Raw genomic sequence first — 15,672 nt, 5'->3', positions numbered from 1 at the left:
TGCGAATACACAGTCGGCAGGAGATGGTTGATAGTCGCCTCTTCTTGGTCACAAAGAGGACAATACTCCAGATGAGGTAGCCCACGACATGCCAGGCGATCAGCCATCCAGCACTTATTGTGCGCGACCAGCCACACAAAGAAGCGACATTTGGATTTTTTTTTTCTCGAACACGCAGGAGAGCTGCGTATCATTATATTAGTAGAAGAAAAAAAGGAGTCATACATAGACCCAACACTCTCACACACACCCACACACACCACCACCCCGTCCCTGATTTCTATTGCAACATCACCTAAAGCTGAGGTTACATCGACCAAGTGTGCTAACTAATTAAGACCCCCTAGCAGTGAGCAAGGACAGACCCTTCGCTCCTGCCAAACACCACCAATGGGCATCATCTTTAGCAATACTAAGGGCTGTGTTAATGTTTGGTACAGCCCCATTGAAGGTACAGTCGTTCCGATGCTTCCAGATGCTCCAGGCGCCAAGAATGATGATAGAGTTTAATCCTTTTCTCACATCCCCAGCGGTGGCAGCCTCCGCTTTCTCTCACCAGTCCTCCCAGGCTGAATCCCCAGGCTGAGGCGTGAGTGAAGAGAGTCCGACATGCTGCAATAGAGAGAACCAGAATTGCCTAGCAAAAACACATCCAATTAGGAGGTGTTGAATGCTTTCCTCTTCTTGGTCACAGAGCAGACATTTGGTTGGGTGGGGAAGACCTCGTCGAGCAAGCCTATCAGCTGTCCCATGATTTCCAGATCCTTTCCCATGGTCCAAAAAGAGTAGAACCCAAAAAGAAACCTTCATATGCTGACTTAGCCGAGTATTGTCCATCGGAGGTAATGGAGAGCCTCCATAGTAGATCCCATAGATGAAGGTCGTCTACAATCACACCAACTGTAACAGCTCCCTTAATGTCCGAAATCCAAGCCCGGTTAGTGAGGACGTCCTGGATGTTAGATGTATAGGATGTGTATGTGTTTCTGTGTTTTCTCTCCACTTGGAGGACCTTCTTGCATATGTACACTGTATACACTTGCCCCTTTGGGCCTCAATACAATCCGGTTGGTCATTCTCTAACATGGTATCAAAGAGCTAGGTTTTCTCACCTTCAGACCAATCCCGCGTCCGTACACCGCGCCGCCAGCGCGCCTTCGCGCCGGCCGCCGCACGCTCGCGCGGCTCGCGACTTCGCGTCGGCCGTCTGCTCGCGCGCGTCCTCTCGCGCCGGCCGCCGCCCGCTCGCGTCCCCTCGCGTCGGCCGACGTCCGCGCGCGCGCGCGTCCGGCCCCTCCTCACTGCTCGCGCATGTCCTCTCGCGCCGGCCGCCGCCCGCTCGCGTCCCCTCGCGCCGGCCGACGTCCGCGCGCGCGCGTCCGACCCCTCCTCGGCCTCTCCCTTCGCTCGCACGAGTGCACGCGCCGGCCATCTCCCAGGCCGGCTTCCTCTCGTGAACCCTCTGCCTGCCCGATTCCTTCCTTAGGGCCGGCTCCCTCTTCCTCTGTTTCCAAAAAAAAAAAAAAGAGGCTTCCATGGCATCTCCTGGGCGCCCTGGTGCTATTGCCGTCCCAAAGTGTCCGGTTATTTTCAACGGCACAAATTGGGGTGACTTTGTCTTTCATATGGAGGTGCACATGGATGGACAGCTACTGTGGAGCTACCTTATGGGAGATCGGGTCTGTCCTCCATGTCCTACTCTTCCCGCAACGCTCACATATCCGCCCAATGCTGATGATGAGGCCAAGACTGCTTTACTCGATGCCTTTGAGGCTCAGATGGAGAGCTATCAGTCTGATCTTGGTCTCTATGAGACTTGGCTGCGTGAGGAAAAATCTGCCAAGGCCATATTACTTGCAAGCATGGAGATTGATCTTGCTCAGTCTCTCAGAGGTCTCGCTACTTCACACCTCATGTGGGATCACCTTCGTCGCACTTATGAGATCCGTAACGAGGCTATGTACCTTGCTGTTGTTGAGGAGGCTCAATCACTTCGTCAGCTTGACTCTACAGTTGAGGACTTCCACCGTCAGATGACAGATGTTTGGCATTGCCTGGACAACTTGGGTGCAGAGTTCTGTGGTGGTGGAACTTGTCGGTGTTGTGACCGCCACCGGGAGCAGAGAGACACCCTTCGCCTTCACGAGTTTCTCTCTCGCCTTCGCCCTGAGTTTGAGACTGTTCAGGCACAGCTTCTGACTCGTCGTCCACGCCCATCGCTTTCAGAGGCGATGCCTGAGCTGCGAGCTGAGGAGACACGTATTCGAGCTGGGAGTGTCAGTCGTGTTCCAGCACAGCCCTCCGTCCTGGCAGCCACACCTCCACAAGCCTCCTCGCCTCCATCTCAGCTCTCTCCTGTGGTGGCGGGGGCACCATCTGGTATTCAGTGTGGCTACTGCAAGCTCTATGGTCATGAGGAAAAGGATTGTCGCAAGAAGCAGCGTGACCGGTCGGGGCGTCGTGGCCGACGCTCCTCACAGGGCCCCTCCCAGAGCACTCGTTCCGTGTCTGCCGCGGAACAGGAGGTTCTTGCTATGTTTCGTCGCCTTACTACGGCAGCTCAGGCATCTGCTTCTGGGACTACCGCTCAGTCTGCTTCTGCTTCTGGGACTACTGCTCAGGCTTCTAGTTCCGCTCCTCCTCCACCAGGTACATCATCCCCATGGTTCCTTGATTCTGGTGCATCTTTTCATATGACACCCCATTCTACACACTTGTCCTCTGTGGTTTCCCTCGATCCTCCTATTTCTGTTCGCACCGCAGATGGTACTTCCCTTCCTGTCGCTGGGAGAGGTGTTCTTTCCACATCTTCTTTTGAAGTTCCTACTGTTTCGCATGTTCCAAAACTTACTATGCAATTGTTATCTGCGGGTCAAATCACTGATCATGGCTGCCGCATAATCCTTGAGTCTGATTCTTGTTGTGTTCAGGACCTCCGTACGGGCCTTTTGGTGGGAACTGGACCTAGGCGTCAGGACTCACAACGCCTATGGGAGCTTGATTGGTTGCGTCTTCCGTCACCTGTTTTGACTCTTTCATCACCCAGTTCACCAGCCTCCGCGTCTGCCACATCGTCTTCTACTTTTGCACAGTGGCATCGTCGTCTTGGTCACCTTTCTGGCTCGCGGCTGTCCACTCTTGTTGGTAGTGGTGTCTTAGGTCCTGTGTCTGGTGATACTGCTCTTCATTGTATGGGTTGTAAACTTGGCAAACAGTTGCAACTCCCTTATCCTTCTAGTGAGTCCAAGTCTCAGAGACCTTTTGATCTTGTTCACTCTGATGTATGGGGTCCTGCCCCTTTTGTTTCAAAAGGGGGTCAATCATATTATGTTATATTCGTTGATGACTATTCGAGATTTACCTGGCTTTATTTGATGTCCTCTCGTGGTCAATTTCTTTCTATTTACCAGCAATTTGCCACCATGATCCGCACTCAGTATAACTCTTTTATTCGTGTTTTTCGTGCGGACTCTGCTGGTGAGTATATTTCTACTGCTCATCGCTCCTATCTTGCTGAGCAGGGTACTCTTGCCCAATTTTCATGTCCTGGCGCTCATGCTCAAAATGTTGTTGCCGAGCGCAAGCATCGTCATATTCTTGAGACTGCTCGTGCTCTCTTGATTTCTTCTGCGCTTGCTCCACATTTCTGGGCTGAGGCTGTTTCTACAGCTGTTTTTCTTATCAACCGCCAACCCTCTACTGTTTTCCAGGGTTGCACACCATATGAGCGTCTTTTTGGCACCCCACCTTCCTATAGCCATCTTCGTTGTTTTGGATGTGTTTGCTACGTCCTTCTTCCACCTCGTGAGCGCACCAAAGTCACTGCTCAATCCGTTGAGTGCGTTTTTCTTGGGTACAGTACGGAACACAAGGGTTATCGCTGCTATGACCCTGTTGCTCGTCGGATGAGAATTTCTCGGGATGTCACCTTCGATGAGTCTCGGACATTTTATCCTCGTCCTTCCTCTGGTCCTTCAAGTGCCGCTAAGGACCTCTCATTCCTTACTTTACCTGAGTGGTATCTACCGTTGCCATCTCCATCCTCTTCGCCATCTTCACATCCTCCACCTCCTCCACCTCCGTCGCCTTCCTCACCTTCTCCACCTCCTTCACCTTCACCACCTCCTCCCTCTCCGGCCCCATCCTTCGTGGGTCCATCTCGTGAGATCACTCACTACTACTCTCGTCGTTCGCGACCAGTGCCACTACTTGACTCTTCTCCATCTGTCCTTGGACCTCTTCCTGAGTCTCTTCCTCGCTACGCTCTTCGTGATCGCAGCACCCTTCGACCACCTGATCGTTTGGGTTTCACTGCTGCTGTTTTGGCTGAGCCCACCAGCTATCGGGAGGCTGCAGCTCATCAGGAGTGGCAGCATGCCATGGCTGAGGAGATTGCTGCCCTAGAGCGTACCGGTACTTGGGATCTTGTTCCTTTACCTCCTGATGTCACTCCCATCACATGCAAGTGGGTGTACAAGGCTAAGACTCGCTCTGATGGCTCTCTTGAACGCTACAAGGCTCGTCTTGTGGCACAGGGTTTCCAACAGGAGTATGGTATTGACTATGAGGAGACCTTTGCTCCTGTTGCTCATATGACTACTGTTCGGACTCTTCTAGCTGTTGCAGCTGTTCGTCAGTGGTCGATTTCTCAATTGGATGTCAAGAATGCCTTTCTAAATGGTGAGCTCCGAGAGGAAGTCTATATGCAGCCACCCCCCGGCTATTCTGTTCCTGATGGCCTTGTTTGTCGGCTGCGTCGTTCCCTCTATGGCCTCAAGCAAGCTCCTCGAACTTGGTTTGAGTGTTTTTCCTCTGTTGTCATCAATGCTGGCTTCAAGCCTAGTGACCACGACCCTGCTCTTTTTGTTCACATTTCTCCTCGTGGTCGCACACTCCTTCTTCTCTATGTTGATGACATGATTGTGACGGGTGATGATTCTCAGTATATTGCTTTTGTGAAGCAGCGTCTCAATGAAAAAATTTTGATGTCTGATTTGGGTCCTCTTCGTTATTTCCTTGGTCTTGAGGTCACCTCCACCCCTGGTGGTATCTTCCTCTCTCAGGAAAAGTACACTCAGGAACTCATTTCACGTGCTGCTCTCACTGATCATCGCACTGTTGATACTCCTATGGAACTTGGTGTTCACTTAAAACCCACTGATGGTGCACCACTTGCTGATCCCACTCGCTATCGTCAGCTTGTTGGGAGCCTTGTTTATCTTGGGATCACCCGTCCTGACATTACTCACTCTGTCCACATCTTGAGTCAGTTTGCCTCAGCTCCTACCCAGCTTCACTATGCTCACCTCCTTCGTGTTCTACGATATCTTCGTGGAACTACCTCTCGGCGCCTTTTCTTTCCTCGCTCTAGTTCTCTTCAGCTTCAGGCATACTCTGATGCGACCTGGGCGAGTGATCCCACGGACCGTCAGTCTCTTTCTGCATTTTGTGTTTTCCTAGGCCCCTCATTGATTGCCTGGAAAACCAAGAAGCAGACTGCGGTTTCCCGCTCCAGTGCTGAGGCTGAGTTACGTGCTATGGCGACTGCGACTACAGAGGTGACTTGGCTACGATGGCTTCTTGAGGACCTTGGTGTGACCGTCACTGCACCCACTCCTCTCTCCTCTGATAGCACTGGTGCACTCAGTATTGCTCGGGACCCCGTCAAGCATGAACTCACCAAACACATTGGCGTCGATGCTTTCTACATGAGATCGCAGGTGAATGACCAGGTTGTGTCCCTCCACCATGTGCCTTCAGAAGTTCAGCTGGCAGATTTCTTCACCAAGGCACAAACTCGGGCCCAACATAGATTTCTTCTCTCCAAACTCAGTGTTGTAGATCCACCATGAGTTTGAGGGGGGGTGTTAGATGTATAGGATGTGTATGTGTTTCTGTGTTTTCTCTCCACTTGGAGGACCTTCTTGCATATGTACACTGTATACACTTGCCCCTTTGGGCCTCAATACAATCCGGTTGGTCATTCTCTAACACTGGACACCTCTTGACCCTCCTTTTGGAGGTAGCCGCGAAAAGGCGAGGGGCAAAGTCTGCAATGCATTACCCATGGAGCCACCAAACTGTCCAGAAAAACTGCTACTCCCATCTATAGTATGATCAGCCTCGATCTCCCAAAATGGGAACACGCAGGAGAGCTGTGTATCATTGTATTAATAGAAGGAAAAAAGAGTCTTACATAGACCTAGAACCACTCACACACACCCCCTCACACTTTCTCTGTTTTCTAAGACATCGTCACCTAGAACAGAGTGAACAACGACCGAGTGGGGAAGAAACTAAGACCCCCCAGCAGTAAGCAAGGACAGACCCTTAGCTCCTGCCAAACACCAAGGTTTCGTTTGGAGAGGTCAAGAACAAGCCAATGGGGGTAATTGTCTCGTTTCCTGGGAGTGGGTACAAAGGCCTTTAGAATATGGATGTCCATTGACAAGAAACGCCAAGGTTTCGTTTGGAGAGGTCAAGAACAAGCCAATGGGGGTAATTGTCTCGTTTCCTGGGAGTGGGTACAAAGGCCTTTAGAATATGGAGGCCTGGGTATTCACAATTTGGAAAAGCTTGGTTGTGGACCAAGGATTCGGTGGCTGTGGGCTAAAAAATCTGATGCTGCTAGACCTTGGGCTGGCCTTCCAATTCAAGTGCCTTCAAATGCCCAAGCCCTCTTTAATATGGCAGATTGGCAGTAGAAACTATAGCTGGAGATGGGAAGTCTGCTCGCTTTTGGTCTGAGCAATGGCTGAATGGTAAGACAATCACTGAGGTTGCCCCAAATCCGTTCAAAAAGATCCCAGTGCAGATTGTCAAAAGTAGAACAGTTGCTCAAGCTCTACAGAACTGAAAGCTGGGTGTTTGACATCAAGGGTACTGTACAGGTGTTGGTGGAATATCTGTTTCATCAAGATGTTCAGGACCAACAGCGCTGGAAACTAACAGCATCAGGAGAATATAGTAGTAAATCGGCCTACACTTCACAGCTTCACTCAATGTCCTGGGATTGATTTTGATGAGACTTTCAAACCTGGTACCTGTCTCTGTGCTCTCTTTGGCTCCCTCTCACAGTTGGCCCATTCATCAGCTTTGCTGAAGCCAAGTCGGACACATCTCTTTTCGTCTATCAGAATGTTGGTGACATTGAGTACCTTCTCCTTCATGTGGATGATATTGTTCTCACAGCTTCATCTCAAGCCCTGCTTTGTCACACCATTGCATCTCTACAGCGAGAGTTCTCCATGAAAGATCTGGGTGTGCTTGCAGTTCTGCAGCGGGAATTCTCCATGAAAGATCTGGGTGCGTTTCATCACTTTCTGGGCATACATATTCAGCAAACGTCCAGTGGTCTTCTCCTATCACAATGTCAGTACATGCTTGAAACTGGATCGCACTGGTATAGTGGAGTGCAAGCCTTGCTACACTCCTGTTGATTTGAATCCGAAGCTTTCTGCCACTGTAGGCTCCTATTGCAGATCTTTTAGATTATCGCAACCTGGCTGGTGCCCTTCACTACCTCACGTTCACCCACCCTGACATCTCTTATGCAGTTCAGCAGGTCTGTTTCCACATGCATGACCTTCGAGAACCACAGCTTGCAGCTGAAGAGGATTCTTCGATACATTCGTGGAACATTGTACCTTGGTTTGGTCCTTCGGTCTTCCTCGAAGTCTGATCTGGTGGTTTACTCTGATGCTGATTGGGCTGCTGGTTCTCTTGACACACGCAAGTCTACTTCTGGCTACGCAGTGTTTCTTGGTGATAAACTTGTCTCCTGGTCATCCAAGAATACCATTTCCTGCTCCTGTGACATCCGCAGCTCATCCCCTCCACCCTCGTCTGTGGCCCGTCACCGCCGCCTGAGTCAGACTTGCTTCTGCACGGCCAGTAGCCACTCGTCCGTGGCACCATCTTCATTCGTCAGCCTGTTCCCATGGTCATGGCTGTGTGTCTGCTGTTTGTGGATCAGAGAAGGTGCAGCTGCCTGTCCGTGAGATTGTTCTGTTCTGGGACTCTGCATCGTGCTGCTGCTCTATTCTGAAGGATTCCTCTACACTGGTTTGCTATCATAGCTGCTGCAATGCTAGTATATTGAGGCCTAGTATTTTCTAAATTCCTTCATCTGTTACATTTAACTCCATCCAAATCCTATTCTACAAAACACAGTTTATCCATGTCATGCATGTCCACAAATTTATTGTCAAATCAGCTATTTTTTATTTTGTTTCATGGTTAGCTGAGTGCCGTTGATTTAGCTAGTCAATATCATTGATGCGACTATGCCCCCTTGGTCTCTTTCGTAGCCATTTGGCTACACTACATGATCAATGGCCGTTTATTTGTCATCATCATCATTCTATTCTACTGTGTGCCATCTTGCAGCAGTGATCTATCTATTCTTTCGTTGAGTCAAAGTCTCCAAAGAAAGGTTCATATTTGAAGAGTTGAAGTACTGTCTTGTTGAGTTGAAATGCCTCATGAAGTGGATAATTTTGTGTGTATTTTATCTTTCAACATCAATCGAACTGAATATAATGGACCCTACCCCATATGTTTGTCTGGCTGTGTTCTCCCATCATCAATGACTTTAGGAACATGGCAGAAACAAGAGGAATAGTTGGCCCAGGCAATCATAAGAAGAATGTCAAACTCTACAACAATGAATCGAAAGGCATGGGTTGAGGCGAAGGGAAAAAAGGCTTGAGGAAGAATACCGGGAATCCATAAGTGAAGAAATTAATGCTGAAAGTTCGGAAAACTGATCCTCTCAGTAATATGTTTCCATGCCTTCTGCCAGATCTGAGGTAGAGAAAAGATAATTAGCAACAAAATACAAAATATTATAGAAGCAAATCTGTAGTAGTAGCAGTCACAAATAGGCTACCAAAAAAAGTTATTGGCTCATTAAAAGTCCATTAGGACATTTTTTGAACATAAATATAGCAGGCGAGGCCCCCACTGTAAGAATTTTATTATTAAGAAAAAAGGAAAAAAAACAACTGAACAAACGACTGTACAAAAAGGAAACAGACAAAAGATCTGTACAGAGTCCGAGAAGGGCAAGAAAGGGAACTCGTACTTAGCCAAGAGGCTCAACAAGGAAAGGAAACTGGTCTTTTTGAATCACAAAATCTATGGTTGAGTAGACTAGCTTCCTCGAAGAAGTTATCGGCATCCACAATCAAAGATGAAGTTGTTCCTTTGTTTCCAAATTTGGCAGGCACCAATGATGAAGAACTCCATGAAGGGCTCGAGAACTGCCGTTTAGCTTGCACCATCATCAGAAAGTAGCCCTGAGTAAGATCGCCGCCGCTGTATTTGAGTGCTTTGTCTCTGTCATTCGGGCTGCTGGTTTTTCACCTAGTGATCATGACCCAGCTTTATTTATACACCTCTCCTCATGTGGGCGTACTTTGCTTCTTCTATATGTTGATGATATATTGATTACGGGTGCTGATGCAAACAACATTTCTTATGTCAAGCAGCTGCTTGGTGCACAATTTCAAATGTCTGCCTTAGGTCCTCTCAGTTATTTCTTAAGCATTGAGGTTAAACAGTCTGCAAAGGGCTGCTACCTTTCCCAGTCCAAGTACATACAAGACCTTATTGCTCATTGCGGCATCACTGATCATCAGACAGCTGCGACACCTATGGATCTTCATTTGCAGCTTCATCCCACTGATGGTACTCCTCGAGGATCCCTCTAGATATCGACATATTGTGGGCAGCCTTGTTTATCTCACTGTTACTCGACCTGATATTGCTCATGTCGTCCATATTTTGAGTCAATTTGTGAGTGCTACGTCCGTTCATTTTGGCCATTCACTTTGTGTCTTGTGATACTTCAGGGGGACACATCTCGCAGCTTATTCTATGCTCGTGATAGTCCGCTTCAGCTTCATGCTTACTCGGACTCCACTTGGGCGAGTGACCCAACAGATCGTCAATCCATCACAGGGTACTGTATTATTCTTGGGTCTTCTCCTATTGCATGGAAGTCCAATAAACAAACCACTGTATCTCATTCTAGTGCAAAGTGCGAGCACTCGCTACCACTACTGCAGAAATCGTATGGCTTCGATGGTTATTGGCTGATTTTGGGATTTCTTGTGATGCTGCCACACCTCTTCTATGTGACAATACAAGAGCTATACAGATTGCCAATGATCCTGTGAAGCATGAACTTACCAAGCATATCGGTGTCGATGCTTTCTTTACTCGGTATCATTGTAATCAACATACCATTGCTCTTCAGTATGTGCCATCCGAGCTGCAATTGGCTGACTTCTTTACTAAAGCGCAAACTAGAGAGCAACATCGGCTCATTTCCTCAAAATCAATGCTTCAAATCCTCCATTACCGCCTTGAGTTTGAAGGGGGGTGTTAAGTGAAAGCCTGTCTGTTGAATAATTTGCTGCTGGACTTGCAAAGAAGTCTGCAACTGCAGACCAATCTTCAGTCAAGGCTGCAGCTTGGTGACTAGAAATGTGAAAATAAAGACCAGCTTTGAAAGGTCGAACAGCAGTCAAGCTGTAGTGGGAACACTTGACTAGGAGTAGTGAGGACAGATTTTTGGTAGGCCATTGTGTCCTTAGCTAATAAGTATTGCAGGCTTATCCTGCAGCTAGGATAGTAGACTTTGACTGCAGTACAGCAGCCCACCTTCAGTACCTTCAGTTCATACACAAACTGAACCTACCCCTCTGTGTATATAAGTGCAGCTCTAGTAATGTATTTTTCAGTTCAGTTGCCACAAACCAAAGAGCAGAGCTTTGTCCAGCGCTGGTGCTTGGGCTATGTGTGTGTGCGCTTGAGCTCAACCCCTTGTTCTACCTCTAGCCATAGTGAGTGAGTGTGTGGGTGTGCTGGTAAGCTTACTGCTTACCTGTGCAGGAATCCTAGGGACCAACATTGTCTACTACTATCTACTACTATGGCCCATATGAGTGTATATATATATATATATCACTCCACGATAGACTGATAATTCATCTACTCAGATTCCCAAGGTTAGTATTACAGGTGTCTTACAATTGCTATTTATAGTGTTGGAGTTTGTGTGTATTAGGCCCATAAGGCCCATGTATGACAGGATATACAGCTCCCCCCACCTTCCCAACTACACGTGGGCACTGGTGGCGGGCGTGGCCAACGCAGGCGCAGGCGCGGGCGCCGGCGGTGCGGACGTCGTGGCCACCGCCGCAGCTGCAGCCCTGGGCATGCCGCGGGATGCCGCCATCGTCGACGCCATGCCGCGAGTACCTGGCGCAGGCGCGGGTGCCTCTCTCTTCCCCGCCTCGCCTCCTCTGCCGCCCATTTCCCACCTCCAGGCAGCGGGTCCCGACTCCGCCCTCGCCGCCGCCCTCGTCGCTGCCCGGGTTGCTGCCACGGAAGGCCAGGCCTGTGTGCATGCGGCCGCCCTCCCTTGGGAGCGCGATGCGGCCGATACACTAGCCTGCCAGGCGGAGCAGCTCCTTGTCCTCCCTGCCTCACATGACGTCGGGGCCACTTCCTCCGGCTCGACGGGTCACCGCGTGTCCCACACCGCAGTCATCTGGCACGATCCGACTGATCCGCTCGTGGCGCAGCTCCACTACTAGGCCAAGGGTGTCCAGAACAACCGCCTCCTTGTCCCGGTCATCCTCGAGCTTGAGTCGCCCTCCTACGCCCGTTGGCGGGACCTGGTCCTCCTCACCCTCCGCCGCTACGCCCTCGACGACCACGTCCTCGTCGATGCCTCGGTCGTGATCCAAACCCCGTCATGGTTGCGCCTCGACAGCATCGTGCTCTCCTAGATCCTCAAGAAGATCTCCCTCGACCTCCACGACCTCGTCCGCAACTCTGCAGACGCTCATCAGGCCTGGCTTGCAGTCGAGGGCCAGTTTCTGGGCAATGCCGAAGCCCGAGCTCTGTGTCTCGATCCGAGCTTCCGTACCTTCGTCCAGGGCGACCTCTCTGTTGGCGAGTTCTGCTGCCAGATGAAGAGCATGGCGTTCCCTCGTCGACCTTGGCTAGCCCGAGGACCGCAACCTTGTCCTCAACGTCCTCCGTGGGCTCAGTGACCGCTACACCCACCTTCGGACGTGGATCACCCGGCAACGGCCCTTCCCCACCTTTCTACAGGTCCGTGACGACCTTGTCCAGGAGGAGCTCACTCAGGGCATCCAGCCAGGGTCCACATCCACGTCGGGGTCCTCGTCTTCCTCGACTGCCCTTGCCGCTACTCCTCCACTGCGTCCGTCCACTCCGCCGCTATCGTCTCTTCTTTGTCCTCCTCCCGCCGGGCCGAGCGGGGGTGGGGGGCCGTGGCGGCCGCCGTCGCCGTGGAGGGGGACGTGGTGCGGGTCCTGGCCTTGGGAGTAACTCGGCGCCAGCGCCTCCACGGGGCGCACCCTGACCCTCTTTCCACAACCCGTGGTCGTGGCGCATCTCTATGTGGCCCTTCCAGGCTCCCGGCAGTGAGCCTCACCCGCCAGCGGCCATGCTTGTTGGTGCTCCTCCAGGGTTTCCCTCTGCGTCTCCGTGGGCTTCACCTCCCGGCGCCTCACCTGGGCCTGTCGGTTGGGACCCGGCGGCTTTGGCTCCTTCCGCACCATGGCCCTGACACCGCCTATCGGTCCAGACTGGATTGTCGATTCGGATGCCACTTACCACACTACTCCCGACCCTGGTATACTCTCCTCCGTCCACCCTCCTTCCTCTCACCCTTCGTCCATCATGGTCGCAAATGGTTCATGTCTTCCTGCCAAATCTGTGGGTGCCGGTGGCGCTCATGGTTCTTTTCGTCTTCCTGATGTTCTCGTTGCACCTTCTATGGTTGACAACCTTCTTTCTATTCGTCGATTTACAGCTGACAATTCCTGTTCTGTTGAATTTGACTCTTCTGGTCTTACTATGAAGGATTTGGCTTCTCGGCGTCCTCTTCTCCGATGTGACAGCACGGGGACCCTTTACACCCTTCGGTTTTCCGCGTCTGCTTCGCCTTCTTCGCCGTCCATTTTGTCAGCTATTTTCGCCGCCACTCCTTCCTCCACCACTTGGCACCGTCGCCTCGGCCATCCTAGACGTGATGCTCTGAGGCAGCTTAGTCGTAGTTCTGACATTCGTTGTACTCGGGCTCCCGATGAGCACTTGTGTCATGCATGCCAGCTAGGCCGTCATGTTCGTCTTCCTTTTCATACTTCTTCACATGCTACCCATGTTTTTGATCTTGTACACTGCGATCTATGGACATCTCCTGTCAGCATTTCTGGCTATAAATACTACCCATGTTTCACCTGGTGTCCTGGTCGTCTAAGCGCCAGCCGATGGTCCTGGTCGTCCAAGCGCCAGCCGATGGTCTCCCGCTCCAGTGCCGAGGCGAAGTACCGCGCTATCGCAAAGGCATGGCTGAGGCCTCTTGGCTTCGACAGCTCCTTGCCGAGCTCCACAGCCCTCTCCTGAAGCACACTGGTCTACTGCGACAACGTCAGTGCGGTGTATCTCTCCACCAACCCTATGCAGCACCAGCGGACCAAACAAGTGGAGATCAATCTGCACTTGGTCCGCGATCGAGTCGCTATCGGCGATGTTCGGGTCCTCCACGTTCAGACCACCTCCTAGTTTGCCGGCATCTTCACCAAGGGCCTCCCGTCCTCGACCTTCAAAGAGTTTCGCTCCAGCCTCAACATCACCGATGGCTAGTTGCGTCTGTGGGGGGCTCGTGTGTGTGCTTCTTTTCGTGTCCAGTCTGTAACTCCGCTGCGCTAGTGGTTCAAACTGCGGGGGGTGTTGGAGTATGTGTGAATTAGGCCCATAAGGCCCATGTATGACAGGATATACAGCTACCCTTCTAGGGTTAGCCCAGTGAAGTGAATCTAATCTCTAGCATATAGCTAATGAAAATAACTGAAATAATACTATGGGCCTTGAGCCCCTAATCCCTGCAGCTTTCAGTTAGCCACTAATGGACCTCTTCTTCCGGCTATATGCTAAGCCGGTCATAACAGTCATGTTATGTCCTTTTCACATAAAAGTTTTTAAATGTCATCCCCGGGGAAAAAAGTTTGAATGTAGATAGTGTTTATCAGCACAAGTGAAGAACCATGCCAGCAAGACAGTAATTGCATAATAATAAATAATGATTGGGATGTCATTTAGCAGTCACAATCCTTAGTAGTGCTACTCTCTAATTTCATTTTTTCTGTGACGTTAGCAAGATTTTTCTTTTTTTTTGGAAACATTCACTTTTTTCATAAGTGAGGCAAGTGTAACCAATTCAATAGTTTAACAAGAAAAGATTATTTGCATACCGAGATTGGCGAACCAAAAATGCATTTCTAGAAGGCAGAAGGTCTTCTGTTAAGCTGTCATTTTCTAGAGATATAAGTGAATCCATTTCCTGTATGTCTTGTTTCGCTGATGACAACTACAGTAAGTGGACAAGCACCAGTATTAGAAGGTAAAGATCTTTCAGGTAACGAGAAGTCAGAACTCAACAAAGCTTGCTATTTTTCGCCGTGATGACAATTGGACTGCCACTAATTCTAAATTCAAACTAAACAGTGCGACACTAGATATTACTACTGATGCATTATTTATTATTACTTCAGTTTAGTTTGGTGAATTGATCAATCTACTATATCCATCTAAAACATAAGGACCACTACTTTACTAGACCAAATACTAAATGCTATATTTCAGGTGATACATTCAGAGATGTTTTATGCCCTATCAAATATTACTACCATAGCCAACAATGCAACTGATCACAATTCAGAGTATGTGTAGTACTTGTATTTTATTGTGCTACTACTGGGTCCTCAACAAGCAAATGGAGACAATGATGTTGTTATCAAATTTCTTGTGGACACTTCTGGATAAAGATCCAACATAATGAACTAATGGGAAAAATAGCATCTGAGCAGAGCAGCAATAATTCAGTGAGCTATATACTTGAGCATTTTATCAACCCCAGTAGGCCAGATTCAGGTACTGGCTCAGTATGTTATAACAGCTTCAACACCACCCCACCCCCCCACCCACCACCCACACACACACACACGTCATGTGCGGCCGACAGCCACCTGGGAACATGCATGGTCAGCAGCCGCCTGGGGACATGCATGGCCAGCAGCGCCCGGGGGGCGCATGGGTAGCAGGAGCCCGAGGAGGCGTAGGCGGCTGAGTAATTTAGTAACTAAGGAGTGGTTGAGAGATTAGAGTTAAGGCTAGAAGTTAATGCAGGGCTAGAATCAAGGAGCCAGCCTCTTATGGGTGTGTTTGGTTAGGTGCCCAACCCCTGGCTTGGTTCCCTGGAGCCAAGATGGGCTTGTTTGGTTGGCTATAGGTGGGCTTAGCCTGGCTCCAGGAGGCCATCCTTATTCCTCTGGCCTGGCTCCAAAAGAACATGGATGGAAGTCATTCTTCTGGGGCCTTGACCGAGCCTCCGTCTCCGTTCGTGTCACCTCCCGCACTTTGTTCCTCGACCTCTCGCTCCGCCTGGACAAACAGCTCGTCCTCGAGCTGCAAGTCGGGATAGAGGACCAGGAGAACTGCTGCAGCAGCTCCTATGTAGCATCAGTGGGAACCAGGGCCTTCTAGAGCCGCCTGGAGGGCCTCCTTGGCACCATCATCGTCCACTACTGCGTCAGTGAGGAAATCATCAACTTCAAGGAAGAAAAGCCG

General features: G+C 50.2%; 1 protein-coding gene across 4 annotated transcripts in view; it reads right to left on the bottom strand.

Moving 5' to 3' along the window:
• Positions 1-15,672, bottom strand: part of LOC8069573 (piezo-type mechanosensitive ion channel homolog) — a 62,589-nt gene that overhangs the window by 40,146 nt on the left and 6,771 nt on the right. For all 4 annotated transcript variants that reach the window (XR_002450837.1, XR_002450838.1, XR_002450839.1 and 1 more), the window contains exons 7-8: positions 14,298-14,413; positions 8,721-8,805 (exon numbers count right to left, since the gene is read on the bottom strand). Coding sequence is in view for 1 of the 4 variants with exons in the window: in XM_021455505.1 (XP_021311180.1) it covers positions 8,721-8,805; positions 14,298-14,413 (201 nt within the window). In the remaining 3 variants the exon portion in view is untranslated. The remainder of the gene's footprint in view (positions 1-8,720; positions 8,806-14,297; positions 14,414-15,672) is intronic.

This window comes from Sorghum bicolor, chromosome 3, assembly GCF_000003195.3.
Source record: "Sorghum bicolor cultivar BTx623 chromosome 3, Sorghum_bicolor_NCBIv3, whole genome shotgun sequence".
Lineage (NCBI taxonomy): Eukaryota > Viridiplantae > Streptophyta > Magnoliopsida > Poales > Poaceae > Sorghum > Sorghum bicolor.
The sequence above is the reverse complement of the archived record's forward strand: the minus strand, read 5'-3'. Positions and strand labels throughout refer to the sequence as shown.